This window comes from Selaginella moellendorffii, unplaced genomic scaffold (assembly GCF_000143415.4).
Source record: "Selaginella moellendorffii unplaced genomic scaffold, v1.0 SELMOscaffold_1, whole genome shotgun sequence".
Taxonomy (NCBI): Eukaryota; Viridiplantae; Streptophyta; class Lycopodiopsida; order Selaginellales; family Selaginellaceae; genus Selaginella; species Selaginella moellendorffii.
The window spans coordinates 1,136,417-1,157,123 of record NW_003314262.1 but is presented as its reverse complement, the minus strand read 5'-3'; the positions used below and the strand labels follow the sequence as shown (position 1 = coordinate 1,157,123).

The 20,707-nt window shown below is 51.6% G+C and overlaps 9 protein-coding genes across 12 annotated transcripts in view; 6 read left to right on the top strand and 3 right to left on the bottom strand.

The window, feature by feature from the left end:
- The first annotated feature begins 683 nt into the window (after nucleotides 1-683).
- LOC9656910 (nuclear pore complex protein NUP98A) lies at nucleotides 684-1,263 on the top strand. The gene is made up of 2 exons (XM_002961836.2): nucleotides 684-1,132; nucleotides 1,239-1,263. The coding sequence occupies exons 1-2, from the start codon at nucleotides 684-686 to the stop codon at nucleotides 1,261-1,263; spliced, it is 474 nt and encodes a 157-aa protein (XP_002961882.2).
- On the bottom strand, nucleotides 1,167-4,549 carry LOC9656909 (titin). The gene has a single exon (XM_024683968.1). It carries the CDS (start codon nucleotides 4,421-4,423, stop codon nucleotides 1,280-1,282), a length of 3,144 nt encoding a protein of 1,047 aa, XP_024539736.1. The 5' UTR covers nucleotides 4,424-4,549; the 3' UTR covers nucleotides 1,167-1,279.
- A 17-nt stretch (nucleotides 4,550-4,566) lies between these two features.
- Nucleotides 4,567-5,851, bottom strand: LOC9629680 (putative septum site-determining protein minD homolog, chloroplastic). The gene is made up of 2 exons (XM_002961372.2): nucleotides 4,711-5,851; nucleotides 4,567-4,646 (listed from the first exon to the last, which is right to left on the bottom strand). Exon 1 carries the CDS (start codon nucleotides 5,849-5,851, stop codon nucleotides 4,721-4,723), a length of 1,131 nt encoding a protein of 376 aa, XP_002961418.2. The 3' UTR covers nucleotides 4,567-4,646; nucleotides 4,711-4,720.
- Nucleotides 5,726-6,961, top strand: LOC112349488 (BRCA1-associated RING domain protein 1-like). The gene is made up of 5 exons (XM_024683992.1): nucleotides 5,726-5,865; nucleotides 5,921-6,315; nucleotides 6,389-6,510; nucleotides 6,564-6,783; nucleotides 6,845-6,961. The coding sequence occupies exons 1-5, from the start codon at nucleotides 5,850-5,852 to the stop codon at nucleotides 6,911-6,913; spliced, it is 822 nt and encodes a 273-aa protein (XP_024539760.1). The 5' UTR covers nucleotides 5,726-5,849; the 3' UTR covers nucleotides 6,914-6,961.
- On the top strand, nucleotides 6,960-9,782 carry LOC9629679 (peptidyl-prolyl cis-trans isomerase CYP71). 2 transcript variants are annotated; one of them, XM_024683986.1, is made up of 14 exons: nucleotides 6,960-7,119; nucleotides 7,169-7,254; nucleotides 7,308-7,396; nucleotides 7,470-7,709; nucleotides 7,766-7,887; nucleotides 7,954-8,029; nucleotides 8,088-8,195; nucleotides 8,260-8,436; nucleotides 8,499-8,538; nucleotides 8,587-8,716; nucleotides 8,769-8,901; nucleotides 8,954-9,177; nucleotides 9,264-9,417; nucleotides 9,543-9,782. In XM_024683986.1, exons 1-14 carry the CDS (start codon nucleotides 6,995-6,997, stop codon nucleotides 9,624-9,626), a joined length of 1,788 nt encoding a protein of 595 aa, XP_024539754.1. In that variant the 5' UTR covers nucleotides 6,960-6,994; the 3' UTR covers nucleotides 9,627-9,782. The 2 variants fall into 2 exon arrangements, with proteins under 2 accessions (XP_024539754.1, XP_002961881.1); XM_002961835.2 differs by having other exon boundaries at nucleotides 8,499-8,716.
- Nucleotides 9,783-10,017: 235 nt separating this feature from the next.
- On the top strand, nucleotides 10,018-12,829 carry LOC112349483 (transcription factor MYC4-like). The gene is made up of 8 exons (XM_024683974.1): nucleotides 10,018-10,270; nucleotides 10,356-10,574; nucleotides 10,636-10,732; nucleotides 10,806-10,820; nucleotides 10,879-10,935; nucleotides 10,993-11,937; nucleotides 11,994-12,482; nucleotides 12,569-12,829. The coding sequence occupies exons 1-8, from the start codon at nucleotides 10,065-10,067 to the stop codon at nucleotides 12,683-12,685; spliced, it is 2,145 nt and encodes a 714-aa protein (XP_024539742.1). The 5' UTR covers nucleotides 10,018-10,064; the 3' UTR covers nucleotides 12,686-12,829.
- LOC112349494 lies at nucleotides 12,692-13,837 on the top strand. 2 transcript variants are annotated; one of them, XM_024684011.1, is made up of 8 exons: nucleotides 12,692-12,959; nucleotides 13,036-13,065; nucleotides 13,124-13,189; nucleotides 13,259-13,312; nucleotides 13,368-13,421; nucleotides 13,471-13,524; nucleotides 13,590-13,643; nucleotides 13,701-13,837. In XM_024684011.1, the coding sequence occupies exons 1-8, from the start codon at nucleotides 12,921-12,923 to the stop codon at nucleotides 13,755-13,757; spliced, it is 408 nt and encodes a 135-aa protein (XP_024539779.1). In that variant the 5' UTR covers nucleotides 12,692-12,920; the 3' UTR covers nucleotides 13,758-13,837. The 2 variants fall into 2 exon arrangements, with proteins under 2 accessions (XP_024539779.1, XP_024539774.1); XM_024684006.1 differs by having other exon boundaries at nucleotides 13,033-13,065.
- Nucleotides 13,838-13,959: 122 nt separating this feature from the next.
- On the top strand, nucleotides 13,960-15,656 carry LOC9629678 (carboxy-terminal domain RNA polymerase II polypeptide A small phosphatase 1). 2 transcript variants are annotated; one of them, XM_002961834.2, is made up of 3 exons: nucleotides 13,960-15,236; nucleotides 15,308-15,430; nucleotides 15,492-15,656. In XM_002961834.2, the coding sequence occupies exon 1, from the start codon at nucleotides 13,976-13,978 to the stop codon at nucleotides 14,726-14,728; it is 753 nt and encodes a 250-aa protein (XP_002961880.2). In that variant the 5' UTR covers nucleotides 13,960-13,975; the 3' UTR covers nucleotides 14,729-15,236; nucleotides 15,308-15,430; nucleotides 15,492-15,656. The 2 variants fall into 2 exon arrangements, with proteins under 2 accessions (XP_002961880.2, XP_024539765.1); XM_024683997.1 differs by having other exon boundaries at nucleotides 13,960-15,430.
- A 3,056-nt stretch (nucleotides 15,657-18,712) lies between these two features.
- LOC9656907 (kinesin-like protein KIN-12E) overlaps nucleotides 18,713-20,707 on the bottom strand; it is an 8,878-nt gene continuing 6,883 nt past the window's right edge. The window contains exons 24-35 of the mRNA XM_002961371.2: nucleotides 20,546-20,658; nucleotides 20,401-20,485; nucleotides 20,281-20,355; nucleotides 20,038-20,223; nucleotides 19,881-19,979; nucleotides 19,790-19,834; nucleotides 19,685-19,737; nucleotides 19,520-19,631; nucleotides 19,364-19,474; nucleotides 19,156-19,317; nucleotides 19,039-19,104; nucleotides 18,713-18,987 (exon numbers count right to left, since the gene is read on the bottom strand). Of these exons, the coding sequence (XP_002961417.2) occupies nucleotides 18,835-18,987; nucleotides 19,039-19,104; nucleotides 19,156-19,317; nucleotides 19,364-19,474; nucleotides 19,520-19,631; nucleotides 19,685-19,737; nucleotides 19,790-19,834; nucleotides 19,881-19,979; nucleotides 20,038-20,223; nucleotides 20,281-20,355; nucleotides 20,401-20,485; nucleotides 20,546-20,658 (1,260 nt within the window). The 3' untranslated portion in view covers nucleotides 18,713-18,834. The remainder of the gene's footprint in view (nucleotides 18,988-19,038; nucleotides 19,105-19,155; nucleotides 19,318-19,363; nucleotides 19,475-19,519; nucleotides 19,632-19,684; nucleotides 19,738-19,789; nucleotides 19,835-19,880; nucleotides 19,980-20,037; nucleotides 20,224-20,280; nucleotides 20,356-20,400; nucleotides 20,486-20,545; nucleotides 20,659-20,707) is intronic.

Below are 20,707 nucleotides of genomic sequence, written 5' to 3'. Positions count from 1 at the left end.
CCAAGCACCAAAGGCATCGCAGGCGCTTTGCCTCCTGGTACTTACTACCTCGTTCCGGCGTCACAATGGTCACCACCACCATCGTTACCGCTCATCACGGTAAGCTTTACATAGTTATCTTTCCAGATACTCACTTCTGGCTCGCAGCCTTTGGTCTTTTGTGCTGCTCCTCCTCCTCCGGCGACGGTAACTGACGAGCGTAGTTTACACGACCATTCACGAAGCCATCCCCAGCAGCAGCAGCAGCAGCAACAACTGTAAGTGAAGCTTTAGATCTGATCGCAAGCAAGCAATATACTCACCTCTGAAACCTGCTTACGAAACTTAAAAGCGTGGATATGTGCAGGCCAAGTCTGAGCTCTTTCACCTTCAAATCCAGCCATCCCTTTGGAAAGCTCCCTCACGCCCAGCAGATATCTTTCAAGAGCAGCAACACTTTTCCGCCGACGAGCGTTGGCACCAGATCCGGCTCCCCTCTGCTGGTTCTACCATCGAGACCAGTTCTACGCAGCCGCTTCCAGACGAGCAGATCAAAAGCACGCACCGCACCTCCAGTAATCTGGGACGAGCCGCCGCCTCCAGAAATTTTCCTGCGAGCAACCAAGAACCCAAGATCGCTCTTCATCCCGCCGCAAGCAAACGAGCACGAAACTCCGGTGGAACCATCGTCACCACCGTTAAGTATGCCCGAGAGCAGTGAACCGGGTCCGAGCAACCAAGTAGCGGAACCAGAAGCAGAGCCATTCGTGCCAACACCCAAGGTGACGGGCTCAGACTACTACATCCAGCCCAGCCCGGAGGAGATCCGAGAGCGTCACCTTTCCACGCCGGGAGGATACTGCCACCGAGTTGACAACTTTGTAGTCGGGCGCAAGCAGCACGGGGAGATCCGCTTCATCGGCCGGACAGATGTGCGAGAGCTGGACGTGTGCGACGCTGTCCAGTTCGACAAGAACCAGGTGATTGTCTACATGGACGAGAGCAAAAAGCCTGGCGTGGGTGACGGGCTCAATAAACCAGCTGAAGTTACTCTGTTTAACATCCGCTGGAACGACAATCTAGACGGCCAAGAACAGCAAGAGCAGCAGCAGCAGCAGCAGTTCGAGATGATGCTCAGGGATGAATCCGAGAGGCAAGGCTCACACTTCATTTCTTACGACGCAGCGTCGGGGGAATGGAAGTTCCTGGTTGATCACTTCAGCACATTCGGACTGCAATGCAAAACGTTGGCTACACAGATTCATCGAGGACAACAAAAATTAGGAGCGAAACCTGGAAGTCACACTGGCTTCAGCGCAGCGATTTCTTCGGCAAGATTGTGAGCCTTCTTCTCGATGCCTTCTCCCAACGTAAAGCGTTCAAACCTCCGGACGCGGATGTTCTCGCCCAAGCTCACCGTCTTGGCTTGCAGCACATCTTTGACGAGCCTGGTGTCGTCCTTGAGATACGGTTGCTCAAGCAGGGCTCTCTCCGCCAGCAGCTTGCTCAGGCGCCCCTCGACAATCTTGGCACGAATCTGCTCGGGCTTGTTCTGCAAGTCGTCCCTTTGCATCTCAATCTCGCGTTCCTTGTCCTTGATGTCAGCTGATATGTCGTCCACAGACACGTACTCCACCTGCGGGCAAGCGACCAGTTGCATCGCCAGATCGTCGGCCAGCTCCTTAAACACTGTGTTCCTCGCCACAAAGTCCGTCTCACTGTTGACCTCCACCAGCACGCCGATACGTGACGCATGAATGTAGCTCACCACCATCCCTTCTGCCGCTATTCTCCCAGCCTTCTTCTCCGCACTTGCCAGTCCCTTCTTTCTCAGGTAGTCCTTCGCCTGTTCAAAGTCGCCTTTGCATGCTACCAGAGCTTTCTTGCAGTCCATCATGCCAGTTCCTGTTTCTTCCCGTAGTTGCTTCACCAAAGAAGCCGAGATGGCGATGGTTTGAGCATCCTTGTCCGTCTCGGAGCTGCCGCTGCTATCGCTGGTGCTTTCCGTGGCCGGTGCTTCGACGACCTTCTGTGCCTGTGCTTCGGCTTGAGCAGCGACTTCAGCTGCAATATCGTAGCTGCGTTTCTCAAGGCCTTCTCCAACAATGTATCTTGCAAACCGCCTCACTTGGATGTTTTCACCCACGGCTGCAATTGTCTGCCTAACCAGATCCTTGACGAGAAGACTGTCATTCTTGATGAACGTTTTCTCAAGCAGCGCTAGCTCCGCGAGCCTCTTCGCAACTCGTCCCTCCACAATCTTGGCACGTACAGCCTCGGGCTTGCTCTGTATGTCTTCCCTTTGCATCTCAATCTCGAACTCCTTGCTCTTCACCTCGGCCGGAATATCGTCCACAGACACGTATTCAACCTGTTGAGATGCAGCCAGCTGCATTCCCAAGTCCTCCACCAGCTGCGTGAAGAGCTCGCCCCTAGACACAAAATCTGTCTCGCAGTTGACTTCTAGCAGGACACCAATCCGACCGTCATGAATGTAGCTCCCGATTGCTCCCTCGGCGGCGATCCTGCTAGCCTTTTTATCCGCACCAGCCAGCCCCTTTTTCCTCAGATACTCGATGGCCAACTCAAAATCTCCGTTTGTTTCCACCAGAGCCTTTTTGCAGTCCATCATGCCTGCTCCTGACTGCTGCCTGAGAGACTTCACCAATGCCGCGGAAATCACTGTGCCGACAGACTCTGCTTCCGTGGCCAGCATCTCTTCCTTCGTCGTACTTTCTTCCTTTGTCTCCTCCACATTCTCTTTCACTTCGGCAATCGCCTCTTTTGCCTTTTCATCGTCGGCAGATTTATCATCCTCCAGCGCTTTTTCCGTCTTTGTCTCCGAAACTTCATCTTCTTCCTCTTTCACGTCCTCTTTCTGCTGAGGTTCCTTGTCTTGGACAGCTGCACTTGTCACCTCTGCTGGCTCTTCCTTGTTCTCAACAAGTTCATTTTCAACCTCTGCTACCGGCACCTCCTCGTCCCCAGGCTTTTCCACGTTTTCGACGGCTTCCTGTGGCTCTTTTTCCACACGCTTATCTTCCACGTCTGGTACAGCATCAGCAGCAACCACATCCTTTGGTTCCGATAGCTCCTCCTCCTCTTCCTTGGGCAACTCCTCTCGGACTGCACTTACTGTTTCCGTAGCCTCTTGTTCCACGGAAGGTTCCTTTTCTTGTGAGGCAGGGGCCTCCTCTTTCACAATTTCGGCCTCGTCAGCCGTCGATGCCGGGTCTTCTGGTGCTTCAGCGTTCACATGTGCCTCTTCCGCCTTCGTTTTCTTGCTCTTCTTGTCGGCTGCCTCCACAACTGGAAGCCTCCCTGACTCCTCTAAATACTTCCTGATGGCAGCATTTTTTCGGAAAGCAAGCTCAAATGCGTTGGTGGCGGTCATGCTTCCATTAAACTCCTCATTCACCTTCTTCAGGTCCAGCTCTTCCTTCATGGTCAGATTGATTCTTCCCTCGATGATGCGGAGCACCTTCACCTTCACTTCCTGTCCCACTTTAACGAGGGTCTCAATGGGAACATTCTCCCCGGCCACGCTGATCTCATTCGCATGCATGAAGCCTTCTTCGCCTCCAGGGAGCTCCACAAAACAGCCTCTTCTTGTCAAGTTCTTGACAACACCTGTCGCAGCCTGTCCCTTTTGGTAGTTTGACGTCTTCGGCTTGTCAGTCGCTGCTCGTCGGTTTTGGCCTGCTGCCCCTGGAGCACCCCTTCCGGCAATCTTTCCACGGAAGGCCTCTCGACCGCCTGTGGCCGGAGCACCAGAAGAGGGTGCTCTTGTTGGTTCTGGCTTGGGAGTGGGATCGTACAGCTTGAGCTTCACGCGTCTATTCTGCAAGTCCGCCTCGAGTATCTGAACTTGCACCTCCTGCCCGACCTGTACAACGTCCTCCACAGCCTTGACGAACCCCTCACCCAGCTTCGAAATGTGGAGCAAGCCGTCTACTCTAGCACCGAGATCCACGAAGGCACCAAACGTCATGATGGACTTGATTCGTCCAGTCAGGACCTTGTCCGCAACCAAGTCCTCGTCTTGCACGGGGAAGGTCCGTGTGATCCTTGACGGCGTACCTGCCGGTGGTCTTCGTCTCTGAGTTCCAGCAGCAGTATCAGAAGCCCCAGCTTCGCTCTTTTCAAGATTGGTGAGGAGCTCGTCGATGGTTGGCTCTTCCTTCTCTTCGGCGGTGGTTCCTGTCGTAGCCGAGGACGCACGCGTAGACGTGGTGGTGGTGGTGGTGCTAGAAGTGAAGAGAGGACCCCTGTGAGACCGCGGAAGTTCAGCTCTCCAAGTCCTCCAGGAGGGTGAAGGCGAGGGAGATAAGCCGGAAGCCATGCGCTTTCTGGGCCTCCATTCCCAGCTCAGTCCATGATGGAAGGATTGAAGTGTACCGGTGGTACATTGTTGGCACAGCAGAGCCGTGGTTGCGGCAGTCATCCTTGAAGTTGTATTCGAGACGCAGTCATCCGAGGATAGTCGGCAGCCTTGTCATTGCAGCGACGCCGGAGGCTTACCTCGATTCATGCCGCGCGAAGCCATGCCCACCGTCCACTTATTATCTGTTGGCCTCCAATCCAATGTGCTTTAAAATCCCTTCCTCATCATCCTGGGCAGTGTATTTACCGGTACTTAATCGCAACCTTAAGAAGACGTTCCCCTGCTGCACAGGGAGCGAGGGAAGGAGTGAGAACAACAGTGGAGAAGTTTGAAAGAAGAACACAAACCAGATCTGAGCTAGCCTCCCATGAAAGGCAGGAATCCTCTCTTGGGTCGAGTCTCCTCGATGAGCACCGCCTTCATGCTGTCCTTCTCCACCAGTCTCCAAGCCGCCTGTTCCAATGCCAGTCCGGCCAGAGTCGGAGGCTTCTTGAGCACTAGCGGGTACCCCCGGTTGGTGCTCTTGATCACCTCCGAGTCCTCTGGAACGACACCAAGCAGCGGCAAGCCCAGCATCTCCTGGACATCCAGCACCGACATCATGTCCTCCCCCTTGATCATGTCGCTCCTCACCCGGTTGACAATCATCTTGATGTCCTTGATATCGTCGCACTCCAACAGACCCGTGACGCGATCCGCGTCTCGCAGGCTGGTGATGTCCGGGGTGGTGACGAGCACGGCCTCGTTAGCCGGTGTGATGGCGGTGATGAAACCGGCGTCGATCCCCGCGGGGCAGTCGATGAGGATGAAGTCGGGGCATCCGTCGGGGCGCTGCTTGAGCGCGTCCACGAGCCACGTCAGTGCCTTGCCGCCGAATCCCATGGGCATCTTGTAGCGGGGCTTGTTGATGCACAGGAGCTCCAAGTTTGTCCATCGCTTGTCGCGGACCAGCGCTTGATCCAGCCGGCATTCGCCGTTGAGCACCTCCATTGCCGTGTAGTTGACGCGATTCTCCAGGCCCAGCAGCAGATCCAAGTTGCGCAGCCCCACGTCCGCGTCGATGGCAACCACGCTGAAGTCGAGCCGCGCCAAGCACATACCTAGATTCGCAGTCACCGTCGTCTTGCCCACGCCGCCTTTGCCCGATGTCACCACCACAACCCGGGGTCGGCTCCCAGCCAGCTCCGGCCGCCGATTCCACTGCAATACCGCGCGGATCTGCCCGCTGCTCCTCCTCGTCCTCCTCCTCTCCCTGCTGCTGCTGCTGCGCCCAAGCCCTAATCCCGTGGGAGCAGGGAGGGCGCCCGTCGCCACCACCACCATCTCCTCCTTAAACCCTAAACTTTTTGCCTGCTCTTTCATTTCATATGACCTCGCTTGAATTGCGTCGCATAAGGCGGGAAAGAAGAAAAATCGAAACCGCGCGCGCGCTCTCAACGCGACCCTAGGGCATCGTCGTCCACGCTCTAGCATTCTCTCGCTCGCCATGGAAGCTCGCCCAGGTAAATCTCCTCCCTCCTCATAGATCTCATGGCGCATTACATTTTCTTCTTCCAGTGCAGCAGCAATCCACGGTTTGCTCCACCGAGGCGCCGCTCTACAACTTGAGCTGCTGCCCGCCCAAGAAGAGATTCCGGCCAGCGGCCAGCAGCGCCGGCACCGTCAGGGAGCGCTTCTGCGGGATTCCATTGCTTCCTGCCAAGAAACGCGTGGTAGCCTTCCAGTTTGGGGAGGAGCAGCTCCTCACATCTCTCTTGCTCCACCAAGACGAATCGGACGCCAAGAACAACACAATGAAGCCCGTCCCAGAGGTTGAGCAAAACAACAGCAACAAGCGCGAGGAAGTGTTTGAAACGGATGCGCCAGATCCAGATCCAAGGACGGTCACAGCACAGCAGGAGAATGATCTCTCCTGGTCGTGCCGCTTCTGCCAAGCCAGTGGCGATTCAGAGGTAGCATTCTTTTTTTTTTTTCTCTCTTTGATACATGACACAGAAGTTTCGGGTAAACTTGGTGTGCTTTTAGGAGGCAGGGCCGCTCATGGAATATCGGAACCGGAGCTTGATCCCAGCCACATCTTGCCATCAAGGAGAAGCTTGCCATGATCGCCCGACAGCCGTGCACGTCCACCTTCGTTGTGCCGAGTGGTACGTATCAGCATCTGTCGTGCACGGATGATGATCCATTCTTGATCACGCAGGGCTCCCAACGTTTACTACATAGGCGATGGTGATGGGGGAGAGGAGGGCGGTGATCAGCAAATACGCAATGTCAAGTCGGAGATTGGGAGAGCCAGCAAGCTCAAGTGCCATGCCTGTGGCTCCAGAGGCGCCGCGCTGGGATGCTACTTGAGCAAGTGCCGCAAGAGCTTCCACTATGGCTGCGCTCGTCGAGCCCAAACCAAAGGCCGATGGGAGACGGTAATCTCTCTCCTCAGGCTCTTTCTTTCCCTGTGATTAATCCATCGCCATTCGCCACCAGGAAAGGTATTTGTTCTTGTGCGACGACCACGCGGCGTGGAGCTTTCCCGGGGAGACCGAAGGGAAATAAATGTGAAGCACGTTTTTGTGATTTAAACACGCGACAAATATTTAGGGTTGATACATATAGTTTTCTTTCTAGGGCGGAAGAATGGATGTGGAGGAGGAGGGCGATGCTGCGCCGGCGCCCGGCCCAGCCCCCGCGCCTACGCGCAAGCCCAAGCGCCCGCTCGACTTCGAGCACGCATTCCTGGATGCGTTGCCCTGTGCCGCCATGTAAGCACCAGATTTCTTTCGTCTTTGCGGCTCACCGCTTTGCGTCCAGGTACGAGAAGAGCTTCATGCACAGGGACGTCGTCACGCACGTCGCGGTGTCCGTCGCCGATTTCTTCATCACTGGTAGCTGTGACGGTAAGTGAGCAACGAAAGGGAATGAGCGACACTTATCCCGATCTCTGCCACAGGGCATCTCAAGTTTTGGAAGAAGAAAGGAACTGGAGTGGAGTTTGTGAAGCACTTTCGCTCCCATGTTGGCCCCATTGAAGGACTGGCTGTAAGTAAGCACTTGTGTCACTGTATCTTGCTTGTCTTGCCCTTCTTTCTCACTCTGTCTTTGGGTTCTCCAGGTGAGCGCAGACGGCCTTCTCTGTTGTACTATATCGAACGATCGCTCCGCGAAAATCTACGATGTTGTCAATTACGACATGATTTCAATGCTGCGGCTCTCTTTTGTTCCCGGGGCGGCTGAGTGGGTTGTCAAGCAAGGAAGCACCGACTCAAAGCTTGCCATTAGTGACAGAGCGACGCCTGCTGTTCACATTTTTGATGCTCGTTCTGGGAGCAACGACCCTCTGATTTCCAACGAGGTACGTACATACCAGTTGTCAAGTATGGGCTCTCATTCTCTTATGGGGCTTTGCAGGTGCATGGCTCCCCTGTCAAACTGATGAAGTTTATCCCGGCATTCGATACCGTCGTCTCGATCGACGACAAAGGAATGATTGAGTATTGGTTGACAAAAACCATGGAGTTCCCTTACAAAGTGTAAGTGTCATAAAAAGTGAAAACACAGGCTCGAGCAAGCTAACTGGTTTCGTTTGTTGCTTGCAGTGTGAATTTCAAGTATAAAACTGAAACTGATCTGTACACTCTAGCAAAATGTAAAACAACAGTGTCTGCCTTGGAGGTGAGTTTATCTTGTGGTTCATCACTCGGATGTAAAGATGACCTTTTCTCCTTTGCAGGTTAGTCAGGACGGGCTACAATTTGTGACGTCGTCACCAGATAGGCGCATCCGCGTGTTTAGATTTAAAACAGGTAAACTGAGGCGGACCTTTGATGAATCACTGGAGGTATATATGATTGAATCGGTTCCCAATTCTAGATGCTTCATACTGACGTGGGAAATGTTTCCAGGTCGCACAAGATTTGCAGAGAAGTGACCAGCCACTGTGCCGGCTAGATGCTTTTGACTTCGGGCGCCGCATGGCCGTTGAGAAGGAAATTGAGAAAGCGGAGAACGTCCCACCCGCCAACGCAATCTTCGACGAGAGTGGCAACTTTTTGCTTTATGCAACACTCTTGGGAGTTAAGGTAAGTCACTCTCACTCCGCCATGTGATGCGCGTTTTACTTATTTGTTGAAGTTTATCCAAGGTTGTCAATCTGTCCACCAACAAAGTGGCGAGAATCCTTGGTAAGGTGGAAAACACGGAAAGGTTTTTAAGAATTGCGCTGTACCAAGGGGGAAGCGGCGTCAAAAAGGTCAAGAAGATTCCCGCTGCTGGTGCCAATGCTGTGGACCAGAAGGAGTCCGTGACAGATCCAACCCTCATCTGCTGCGCATTTAAAAAGCACCGTTTCTATATTTTCAGGTAGGCAATGCTGTGCACTCGCTTTACGCTAAAGCCATTCTGTGATCTGTAGCCGGAGGGAGCCTGAAGAAGCAGAGGATGCATCCAAGGGCCGGGATGTCTTCAACGAGAAACCCCCGCCTGAGGAGTTGCTGGCAATATCGGACGTTGGCAAGGCTACCACTACTTCCTTGCCCCTGAACGTGGTATGTATGTTATGTTCGGAATTGATGGCGAGGCCTGAATTGTTTTCTCCAGATGATGCATACGACCTTGGGAGACATTCACATACGTCTCTACCCCGAGGAATGCCCGAGAACCGTGGAGAACTTTACTACGCACTGTCGGAATGGTTATTACGACAACCTGATATTCCATCGGGTGATCAGAGGCTTTATGATCCAGACGGGCGACCCGCTGGGAGACGGCACAGGCGGGCAGTCAATTTGGGGGGGTGAATTCGAAGACGAGTTCCACAAGAGGTAGGCGAGCTTGCATCATTGTCGTGTTTCTTGTGTGCTCAAATAGCACCACGTTTGTGGCGTGCTTTGCCTTTTTTGTCCACCAGCCTTCGACATGATCGCCCGTTTACCGTGTCCATGGCGAATGCGGGGCTCAACACCAACGGGTCGCAGTTTTTTATTACGACAGTGGCGACACCGTGGCTGGACAACAAGCACACCGTGTTTGGCCGCGTCGTCAAAGGCATGGATGTCGTGCAGGTAAAAAGCAATTGCTACAACAACAACAACAACAACAACAGCGTTGTTGTGTAGAGAGAAGCCCATCTCTCTCTCGCTCTCTCCTCGTGTTGGCATTGATTTGTTTTTGTGAACGTAAAAAACAGGCGATCGAGAAGGTGAAGACGGACAAGAGCGACAAGCCATACCAGGACGTGAAAATTCTCAACGTGACGGTGCCCAAGGGATAAGCTTGGAGGCGTGGAGCGAGCAAGGAGGAAACAAGGGCCAGGGATAAAAGGGAAAAAAAAAAGGTGGGGTGGGGCCGCGACAACGTGTTTGAGCACGTGGTTTTCACGCCAATTTGAGGCAGCTGGGTAAATGGAAAATGTGGCCCTTTAAACCTACCTAAGCGAGAGAGAGAGGGGGGCCATTATTTACATATGGAAGGCGTGCGCCGCGCGACCTCCACTCCTTTCGCAGCACGCGCTTGTTTTTTTGCTTCTCTCATCGCAACCAAGTCAGAAGAGCTCCCTCTTTGTGTGCCCCCAGTGCCCAGGAGAGAGGAGCTCCAGGCAGCGCAAGATTGATTGGGAGCTTGTCCGCTGCTAGATCTGGGGGATGCTGCGCGAGATTTGTGTGTTCTTCCTGTAGCAGCTCTAAGAGGGAGAGGGAGAGGGAGAGGGGGAATGGATTTCGATTTCTCGTCCTTTCTAGGGGGTTCTAGCCCCGACTTCAATCCGTTCCAGGAGGAGGTGGGCGGAGGGGGGGGCATCCAGAGCACGTTTGCGGACACGGCGCTGCAGCACAAGCTCACCTTGCTCGTCGACAACTCGTCCCTCTGCTGCTGGACGTATGCAATCTTCTGGCAGCTCTCCAGCGCCGACGGCCAGATGTAAGCTCTCTCTCTCTCTCTCCCCCCCCCGTAGCATCACCTAGCATCATCTGCCATGGTTCTAAAAGGGCTCACTTCACTCCAGGATTCTGGGCTGGGGCGACGGCTACTTCTCCACCAACGAGAACAGTACCCAGCGGAACGAGGCCAAGTTCGATGCCGACCAAATTCTCAGGCGCAGGGTCCTCCGCGAGCTCCACGACCTGTGCCATCCCGAGGAGGACCTCCGAGAGGTGGACCATGTCACCGACCAGGAGTGGTTCTATCTCCTCTCCATGTCGTGGAATTTCCCCTGCGGTGAAGGGTACGTAGAAACACGCTTCTTGTCTTGTTCCAAGGCTGATAAGCTCCAGGAGAACTCGCAGCATTCCAGGGCGGGCGTTCCAGTTTGGGCAGCACATATGGATTTGCGACACTGTCAAGCCCATTAACTTCCAGTGTGCGCGACTGGAGCTTGCCAAGGTAACGTATTCTTTTTTCTTGTGCTCCAAGATTGCGTGCTGACTTCACTCCTCCCCTCTGTGCTTGTGCCCAGAGCGCAGGAATTCAGGTAACAAAAAGTTGAACTGGCCATGTTGTATAGATCTCTCACGTACTCCACGCTGCAGACAATCGTCTGTGTTCCCACCCGAAACGGAGTTGTGGAGCTGGGATCCACCGAAATCGTAAGCTTTCGTGTTTTTCGCTTCTCTTTGTTGGAGATGATATATGTGGTGCCGCAGGTTAACGAGTGCTCGCGGACACTCCAAGACATAAGGAGATACTTTGAGGAGGAGCAGCAGCCAGGTACATTCCAGGTGGCGGATGTGCAGCAGCAGCCGCAGCAGCAGCCGCAGCAGCAACCGCAGCAACAGCATCATCATCACCAGGCTTCAGCATACGAGAGCATTCTCCTCTCTGGCCCCTTGTCCAGCTCCAGCAGCATCACCGTCAACTCGGGCATGGAGCGTGGCGCACACCTCAACCCGTCGCTCAAGGCGTCCTATCCGGACAAGCTTAGCTCCTCGGCCCTGGGCAGCAGCACCGGGATGGAGTACTTCTACTCGTCCGACCCTTACGACATGCCAAGCCTGGACAGCGACAAAGAGAGCGTGCCCGTCATCCTGCCCCCGTACTCATCCAAGTCGTACGACGACAAGCACTTTTTCCAGCTCGGGGCACCACCCAGCAACAAAGGTGGTGGGAGCATCAGGCCCGGCCACAGCAACAAGTTCCAGGCGTTTGTAGCGGAGAGTAGTGAGATTGTCACGTCCATGGACTCCAAGAGCCGCAGGGTGGCCGAGCAGCAGCAGCAGCAGCAAAAGCAAGCGGCAAGCATGACGTACTTGAGGGAGGCAGCCAGCAAGAGCTCGGGTCCCAAGCCAGGAGGCATGAAGCAGCAGCAGCAGCAGCAGCAGCAATCGGAGGCGACGGTGGCAGCTCTGATGAATCCACCGCGCTCCAGCATCGAGACGGAGCAGGAGCTGGACTCGGAAGCGGAGGTGTCGTTTAGAGAAGCGGCAGACTGCAGCCTCAACGTGGTGCAAAAGCCTCCAAGGAAGCGTGGCCGGAAGCCTGCAAACGACCGCGAGGAGCCCTTGAATCACGTCCAGGCGGAGCGGCAACGGCGGGAGAAGCTCAACCAGCGCTTCTACGCGCTGCGCTCGGTGGTTCCAAACGTTTCCAAGGTAGGCAATTCTCTGCCAGTTCTTTATGCGCTGAGTCTACAATGCTTCTTTTCTAGATGGACAAAGCATCGCTGCTGGAAGACGCCATCAAGTACATCAAGGAGCTGCGGGACAAGGTCCAAAACTTGGAAACACAGATGAAGGAGATGCAGCTCCACGCGTCGTCGGCGTCGTCTCGTCATGCTACTCATGCTGCCGCTGCTGCTACTGCTGCTGCTGCTGCTGCTGCTACCAACACCAACGATGCGACGAGGCTCCTGGGAAAGCAGAGTAGCCTGGCCACCTCTCCCAGTGCCAGCGCCGGCGGCGATGTGCTGGACACGCAGTCGGAGGTGCGGTCGCGCTACAAGGAGCGGGAGCAGCAGCCGGACGTCTACGTGCACCTTGTGGGATCGGAGGCACTGGTGCGCGTCAAGTGCCCCAAGGACAGCTACCCCGTCGCCAACCTCCTCGTCACGCTGCAAGACGAGCTCCAGCTCCAGGTGGAGCACGCCAGCATCTCCAGCCTCGACCGCCACCACCTCCTCCACACCGTCATTGTCAAGGTACCAAAGCAAGCAAGCTCTCTCTCTCTCTCGCCCACTCTCGCATTCCATGCGCTTGCCTTACACAATATTTCGTGGTGATGCAGATGCGGGAACACGTGTCGCTGACCAAGGAGCAGCTGCACTCGACGGTGAGTCGGGCGTTTCATCTGGCCAAGAAAGATGGCGCTCCTGCGCCTGCTGCTGATCGGCCAAGCGACTGACTGACCGACTCGACGCGAGTGATTGTCTGTGTTTGAGCGGCAGCAGCACCTCCCCAACCATGTAATTCTACACCGCCCGGCGCTCCACTCGGATGGCGCCCCTTTAAAATGGCTAACAAATCCAAAACAAAACCGAGTTATTTCCTGGGCTCTCGTCTGGGGTTCGAGACCCATCCAGGACGACGAGCAAGGGAAGAAGCTACAGCTACAGCAGCTATAGCTGCTACCTAGGGCCATGGAGGAGGAGCGCCACGACTCTATTGCTCTCGCACAGGTTTGCCGCCCCCCTTTCTTCTCTCTCTCTCTCTCTCTCTCTCTCGCACACACACACTCACAACGAACAACAGCAGCACGACATGGACAGGAGCGATCTCCCCAAGGTATGCGCTGCTCTGTGCTCTGCGTGTTTGATCTCGATGCTTTGTGCCTTACTGGAAGGCTCTTGGAGAGGGCGATGGCGAGGAGGGGGCGACGACTGCTGAGCGCGATGGTGATCCCGTCTCTGTGAGTGCTCTCCTAGCTAGATCTTGTGCTGGTATTCATGGACCGTGTTGTGTGTGGGGGGCGGGGCAGGAGATCAACAAGTCGAGAGCCGAGCTGCTTGCTCGGGTCCAGAACCTCAAGAAGGTAGACATTGATTGCAGCGGGCTTGGCTCATTATGTGGGGGGGTGGCACTGGCAGGACTTGCAAGACTGGCGGGGGAAGCTGGATTCTCAGGTGAAGAACTACCGCGAGGTATTGTTTCTCTCATCCATGACGATCACCTCACGAATGAAATGCTCAGGAGCTTGGAGAGCTCCGCAGCACATTGAACTCGGAAGTGGAGCAGCTGAGGAGTGTAAGTATAGCATTTTCATCTTTTTATTTCTGTCGTTTTACGAAAAAGCTTGTGTGGTGGTTCAGGAGTTTCAGGACCTTCGGAATTCGCTGAATAAGCAACTCAACGTGCAAGACGAGGTTGGATTTCTTTCTTTCTTGTGCCTGCTCCTTCTCTCATTCGTTTGGCTTGGCCAGGGTGCACACAACGGCGGCAGCGGCAGCGCCAGCATTCCTCCTCCGCCGCCTGAATAGCTACAGTGTACTGGTATTTACTGTAGAAAATGTAGAAAACAAAAACAGAACGGGCATCCTACGTGGCCCAAGCGTTGCCGACGGTGGATATCTGTTTTAGGGCAAAGGTGGCCAATATTTTTCTTGTTGCATGAAATCATCTCGCGCGCGCGCGAGGTGAGCGAAAAGATGGCGGGCGGGGAGAGGCTGTAGTAGTGCCCAACTTGCTGCTGAAATAGATGTCTAATGCGCGGCTATGGCGGGCAGCAATGCAGGACCGGCTGGTCCGCACGTCGAGGGAGGCGGCGGCGGCGAGGCTGGAGCTGTCGTCGAGCCTGGCCGAAAGCAGCAGCCTGCACGACTCTCTGGACGACTGCGAGTGCTACGTGCCCCCGAGCCCCGTTTCGTTGCCCATCCACGGCGAGTGTGGCATTCCTCCCTTGGCCCCTCAGGAGCGCGACAAGGTGACGCTCGTCCTCGACCTGGACGAGACGCTGGTGCACTCGTCCTTCGTGCCCATCCCCAGGTACGACTTCACCATTAGAGTAGACATCGACAACAAGCTCCAGACCGTCTACGTCGTCAAGCGGCCGGGCGTGGAGCAGTTCCTGCGCGCCATGGCCGACAAGTTCGAGGTGGTGCTCTTCACCGCCAGCCTGCAAAAGTACGCAGACCCGCTGGTGGACCGCCTCGACTACTACTCGGCCATCCGCCACCGCCTCTACAGAGAGTCGTGTAGGCTCTACGGCGGGGGCCTCGTCAAGGACCTGTCCATCTTGGGCCGGGACCTGCACAAGGTGATCATCGTGGACAACAGCCCCCACTCGTACGCACTGCAGCCGCAGAATGCCGTGCCCATCACCTCCTTTATTGACAACCCCAGGGACCGAGAGCTGCTTGAGCTCATACCTTACCTCTCCGTCCTCTCCGAGTTTGACAACGTCACTGCCGCGCTCAACAGCTGCAGATACGAGTCGCTCAAGCGCTACTAACCCTCTACGCTACGCTACGGATCTCGATCTGCCTATCGACGCGCGTAACTAGTGTACCTATATATAGATAGCGGAAGAGCCGACCGATTTTTCATATTCTAACTTTGGCTTGACAAACTTCATTGCAGAGTCGGGATGATGTTACTGCATTTTGTCAAAGTCATGAAGCTCAGTTGCCACTTGTTAAATGGTTGGTCATGTCACGCCTCCACTCGACTAATGTAGTCAAGCAGCTGCACAACACATCCGCGAGTTGCCAGTCACTTTTAAAGTTACAACGCAGCAAAACAGCCATGCTTTTGGTTTACTTTGCTCCTCTTTCAGATTTGGAAGGGTCTTGTGCCTTCAGACGAAAGCGAAACAAACCTGTGGTGGAGGAAATCGTATTGCGCCTGTTGCGGCCATTTGTCTTCGTTTGTACGTTTTTGGATCCTATGATTCTTTGTTCTCTTTCTGCAGATAATACTTGAATGCATCTTGGAAATCTTTCTCTACATGTAATAGCCAGGTATTTTTCTTTTCTGATGTGAGCTCATCATTCCACATAGTTCATTGATAACGGCAATTCTGAAAATTTAGCTCTGGGAACGACGGTTTGTCTCTCAAAAGCAACAATCTTATAGTGTGGTACGGTCTCACATACACTGGTGGAGGGGCAAAAGAAGACGTGAGATGCAGTGCACTGAGAAGCAAGGAATCAAGGTAAGGCACTGTTTATGAACTTCTGCTAAGCTTTTTAGACAATGGTAATATTTATGTCCAGGACAAGATCTCAAGTTAACCCTCGCATAGCAGATGAGGTGGAAAAACAGACGCAAGATGGGGAATCCCTCATGTGAAGGGATGGGAAGTCATTGATTGCAGATCGGAAAAATGTTATATGGGCATCGCCAAATAAAAAATGTTTTGCAAGCTCGTTGAGAAGAGATAAACATCCGGGACCTTGCTGAATATGCCTTTCCTATGTTCTGCAGACGATTATATTTTATATGAATTGAAGGGGTTCCCGAGCCATGTAAGTATTGATACGTATATAGAGGGACTGGCAGCAAGGATACGGGAGCTCAGTACAACTTCCTTAACTTTGAGACTGCGATGCATTTGAGCAGCTGGACAAAAATCAACGCATAGCTCCACCTTATCAGGTCGAAGAACAGACACAACAGAATCTCTCATTGATTGCAGATCGGAAAATAAAAGAAAATCTGTTCGTACGTTAATCGCTTTGAAGTTTGCTTTGATCAGTTGTAGAACATAGCAAAAGTGTCATTCCCGTGAGTCTTCAAAAGTGTCATTCCCAACGTCGTTAACAGGTTTCCTTGAAGTATAGACGAATTTTTTTCGATATATGTGGTGCAATATGTTATATGCCATATAAACTCGGTATACATTTCATTTTATGGTGTGTACAACCAGCTTTTGTAACTTAATCAGCAACGACTTTCCTGGCAGAACAAGGCCATAGCGCAAAAAGTTTTACATGTGCAGAAGGACGCATGGTCAGAATGTGAAAGCATGTGAGAAACGAGATGACAGAGAATCACGAGAGGCCGCTGGTAAGAAACTTTTCGTTCTCCTTAACTTGAACAAACTTAAAACGCCACAAAGGACCAAAACTTAGAACAAAGACCAGAACTCTATGCATCAAAGAGTCCCTAAATCTTAAGACTATTAGTTCACTTTAAATGTGGCAGGCAGTTTGCATTTTCTACAGCGGCTGCTGGTGCCTTCAGAGCAGATCTTGGGACGCATTGGCTACGGACGGGCACTTTTGATTTTAGCAGCCAACACTTTTGACAGTTAAAGATGCTGAAGGGCGTGAGGCTACAGTGCTGAAGAGGATAAATAAAAGTTTGATTTTCTTTTCCCTGTCGTGATGGCCATGATTCTGGCCGTCAGGATGGTAGTTCCGTTATCAGCAGGGCAGGCGATCAGGGGCGTCAACTTTGGGCCATGGATTGGATCTCATCGCTCCATAATCAGGAATTGGAGGCCCACGATCCATGTAAGTATCGGTACTGGAACTTTGAGATATAGTGGGATACATTTGGAGCTGCGGGTTACCATTTCAGACTGGGATCTACTGGCACGGTAAGCTGTTGGTGTTGGTGTATCTCTCTCGTGGTGGGAAAGGTCGGGGACGTCAAAGTTGTTATTCAGGATGAATATTACCACTTAGAATACCTTTGGTACGGAGGCATGGCAGTAGAGTGCCAGATACGCTTAGTGTACCAACAAGGTCCAGATTCGCAACAAAAAGCACCTTTGGTATACTGAACGAGAGTGTTGATCAGGATTTAGCTTCACATCTTGTCCGCTTTTTGGAGCATCTGTACTGGAGAACAAGTGTGCTATTCAGCTGACAGCTATTCAAATTTCAGGGACGATATCTCGGGCTCTTGAAAGCGTTTCGACTTATGCAAAGTTGACATCCAGGTTGCTCAACACCGTTTTCATCTACATCTAGAAGCAGTGCTCTGTAAATGTATCCAATGTACTCCAAGACTGTTCGGAAACAAGCGTCAAAGCTGGCTTACAAAGTTGAGACGACAGAATTGGATGAAGAAAATGGCAAGCTCCGGGTGCGTGTGAATTGTCAGAAGCTGAGACAAATTTCAATGATCGTTTACTGATGCGGTGCTTAACGAGGTGGTAGATTATAAGCTGTATAGTTTCACGGACGGGTACAGTCGTTATAATACGCTCTGGTTTTAGATATTCACATGCTTTATAAGGAGAATTTTTGCATTCAGTTCTTCAATCAAATGCTAAGGAGCGTATGAAATATATGGCGACAGAACTTGTTATGGTTCCCTGACACGTAGCCATCATAGCAGAGGACACTGTAGAAGATCACAGAAAAGCAAAGAGGAGACATGGACGAGCTATGCACTACAAGATAATTTGAAGTGGTCGGGATTTGCGGGGTACGCAGATACCTCGTCCAGATGGCCAGCGCGGTTTATAGCACCAACAACATAAATATGCTTGCCTAGCACTTGACTGGAGATAGATAGATAGATGTCCTATAAAAGCTGGGTTAATGGCTTGGATGAGATCCTGTTAGTGTGGCCTTTGATGGATCGCCGCTGTGTTAAGCGCATGGAAGTCCAGCTGTGGAAAGTATAAACGCAGTCGCATGTAGGCCTGGAATGTGAGGGAACTTCATTGCTTTCAAGAATGCAGCTTGAGGTTAAATTTTTACTCTCCTGAACCTTTGCTACACAAGATGGAAATGAAAACCTTCTGATTTCTCGGACTGCTGCCAAAGAAGAGTCCGAAGGCTACTTCTAAAAGCTCTATCTTTTGTTTATACAATTGAGTTTACTGGAAATGATATTGTGACACTTTAATATAGAAGAACATAATGCTCCATATAGCGTTCATCCGTTGTTAGAAAACTCAGTTTGATTGTGCCATTACAATACAGAACATACTTGTTAATGGCTGTGTCAAATGAATTACGTTGTGATCCTATGTATCTTCGTCGTGATCATAGATTCTAGATTAGCCATGTAATTTCAATTACCGGACAAAAACCAATTCGAAAGGGACGAGGGATTACTAAGCAATTTTCAACTCTTGAAACTGAATGCCCTGAATTGCATGTGTTCAACTTTTCAAGTGTTCAGCAATTTATTTGCAAGTTCGTGAAAGCCATTCTAGTTCTTAGTGCTTGACTTTGCTTGACTCACGCGTAACAAAACTTCCGACTTTTTGTTGAAGTAAGCAGTTCTACAAAATATAGAACGCTGACCCACTGGTGGCGCCTCAGCTGAGCGTATCAACAATGTCTGACGAATCGATACCAAGTCGCTCAGCAATGGTTGCGAGTGTACAGTAACCAACATTGGGAAAAAAAAGTTCTTTATCTGTAACGCTTCTTGGGACTTCGGCCACACTCGCAGAAAGCCAGCCAGTACATTTCCTGTAGTGTCTAGCACAAAGTGTACAGTTGTTCTGCTACCTGTGAGCAGCAAGAGCTTCATCAAAATCGCAACTTTCATTGCTCAAGAATTTTCTAGATAACCAATAGCAGCGCGCAAGACGTAGCGCACCAGAGACTTAGGCGAACCATTGCCCTCGCGCAGGATCCCAATTGGCTGTTAACGGTCTACAACTCTACGGTAGTCAGCTATTATATGCTTGAGGTCGGCCACCTGCTTCTGGTTATCAGCGAGCTGATGATGAAGCATCTCCAATGACTGCCATGCCACTGAAGTATCCACATGGCCCTCAGTGTGATAAGCGCCCGAAACCTATCAGATAAATTTTCAGAACCTCCAGCTGGATTAGCTGGGACGTTTTACCTGCATGATCTTCTTGCACATGTTTGATAACTCTTCGGCCATTTGGAGATTATCATCTTCGGCCTCCTGTAAAGCAGAAAATCGTTACTTCAATGTGGATAAAGAAAACGATGATACCTTTAGTTTGCTGCGAAGTTGCTGCTCAACCTCATATCGTGGCTTCCCATTTGCGTCACGATGTTGGTCAAGTTCCTCATGGACGCGACTCAAACGTATTTCCATGTTTCGAAGCTTAGTCGAAAGCTCATCGTTTTTAGCTTTTAGCAGATTGTTTTCCTCCTGCACGATATCAACATAAGACCGACCCCTTCTGAAGAATTTAAACCTTGATCTTGGCATGATGATGAATTCTTTGCTGAAGGTTCTGTTGTCCGGATAGCTTCCGTACCTCGTTCTCTAAACCAGACTTGTGCTTTTTGAATGCATCAAGTTCTCCCTGTACCAAACACCATTGCCTGCCATTAAATGACGTTTCACGTACCTTCAGTTTTTCGTTCTCACTGTTTAGCGCTTGCTCTCGCAGCCGGAGCTTCTCAGCTGCTACACGAATGGCAGCAACTTCATTCTGACGGTGGTCTATTTCGTCAAGACAACTGTAAACAGACTAAATATCAGGATCCAAATGAACAAAGAAATAGAATACAACCTATCCCGTTCTTCAATATACTCCTCAGGTTGCTTTTGCAAGAGTTGAACGTTCTGAAGCAAAACATAAAAGTTGACATTGCACAGAAAAAAACAGACCACCTACCTCATGGTTTGACGAATCTGGAAAACGATCCTGGCCAAGTAGCGACTGAAAAGTAGGTAAGCACCTCACACTATGCCAAAACGCCACTCACAGCGTAATTTGTAATGTCCATTTTAACTCCAAGAAGGTCTCTGACGACATCATGTGTCATACTTTCCGCTTCTGCAAGCCTCGAGTTTAGCATGTACACCTGTCAAAGACAAAAAAAAAGCCTCGCATTTAGAGAAACAAAAATGATGCATAAACACCTCTCTTTGTCGGCCGGCAGCGATAGTTTCAAGTTCGCTGATACGGTGCCTTGCTGCAGATAGCTCTTCGTCGAACTCTGAGTTCATCTGCTGCGAAAGACCTTTCCCTATGCACTTGAATGGTGAGCTCGACCCCTTTGTTTTCGTCGCTTTTGCCTGATCCAAAAACGTTTCCAGCTCGTTGATCTAACATGTCCCGTTACCGATTAGAGCCAGCTATAGAGAGCACGGGGGTTGACGTACCTTTTGTTGATAGTGGGATGCTTGTCTGGTGGAGGCAGTCGTTAGATCTGAAATATGCTTGTTGTACGCCTGGATCTGTAGATAAAAGATGTTACGACGTGAGATCAAGAATTCCTTTACCTGTGACTCTTTCTCGAAACAATCTTCAGAAAGCTTGGCAATTTCTTCCTTTAGCTTCAGGATTGCTTCTTCGTCTGTTTTCTTCCTGTAACAATGAAGTTGTTACAGTAACATGTCACGTTTAAAATGCAAACAAATGTCGTACGCTGCAATCATCCCGGTTCTCAGAGTGATCTCATGTCGTAGGGATTGCACTTCAGTTTCTAAATCTTCTCTCATCAACCGCTGCATTTGTGCTTCACGTTTTATTATCCCAACCTGATCAACAGAATATAGTAACACCCAAACATCATATATTCACCCACCT

Coding starts and splice junctions, on each gene's coding strand:
- LOC9656910 (XM_002961836.2), top strand. CDS start 684: ATGCCCGAGAGCAGTGAACCGGGTCCGAGCAACCAAGTAGCGGAACCA. Junction 1,133..1,238: donor CTCAGGGATGAATCCGAGAG/GCAAGGCTCACA, acceptor TTGGCTACACAG/ATTCATCGAGGACAACAAAA.
- LOC9656909 (XM_024683968.1), bottom strand. CDS start 4,423: ATGACTGCCGCAACCACGGCTCTGCTGTGCCAACAATGTACCACCGGT.
- LOC112349488 (XM_024683992.1), top strand. Junction 6,316..6,388: donor AAGCCAGTGGCGATTCAGAG/GTAGCATTCTTT, acceptor GTGTGCTTTTAG/GAGGCAGGGCCGCTCATGGA. Junction 6,784..6,844: donor CCAAAGGCCGATGGGAGACG/GTAATCTCTCTC, acceptor ATTCGCCACCAG/GAAAGGTATTTGTTCTTGTG.
- LOC9629680 (XM_002961372.2), bottom strand. CDS start 5,851: ATGGCGAGCGAGAGAATGCTAGAGCGTGGACGACGATGCCCTAGGGTC.
- LOC9629679 (XM_002961835.2), top strand. CDS start 6,995: ATGGATGTGGAGGAGGAGGGCGATGCTGCGCCGGCGCCCGGCCCAGCC. Junction 7,120..7,168: donor GCGTTGCCCTGTGCCGCCAT/GTAAGCACCAGA, acceptor CTTTGCGTCCAG/GTACGAGAAGAGCTTCATGC. Junction 8,717..8,768: donor CACCGTTTCTATATTTTCAG/GTAGGCAATGCT, acceptor TGTGATCTGTAG/CCGGAGGGAGCCTGAAGAAG.
- LOC112349483 (XM_024683974.1), top strand. CDS start 10,065: ATGGATTTCGATTTCTCGTCCTTTCTAGGGGGTTCTAGCCCCGACTTC. Junction 10,271..10,355: donor TCCAGCGCCGACGGCCAGAT/GTAAGCTCTCTC, acceptor ACTTCACTCCAG/GATTCTGGGCTGGGGCGACG. Junction 12,483..12,568: donor TCCACACCGTCATTGTCAAG/GTACCAAAGCAA, acceptor GTGGTGATGCAG/ATGCGGGAACACGTGTCGCT.
- LOC112349494 (XM_024684006.1), top strand. CDS start 12,921: ATGGAGGAGGAGCGCCACGACTCTATTGCTCTCGCACAG. Junction 13,066..13,123: donor ACAGGAGCGATCTCCCCAAG/GTATGCGCTGCT, acceptor CCTTACTGGAAG/GCTCTTGGAGAGGGCGATGG. Junction 13,313..13,367: donor GGGTCCAGAACCTCAAGAAG/GTAGACATTGAT, acceptor TGGCACTGGCAG/GACTTGCAAGACTGGCGGGG.
- LOC9629678 (XM_002961834.2), top strand. CDS start 13,976: ATGTCTAATGCGCGGCTATGGCGGGCAGCAATGCAGGACCGGCTGGTC.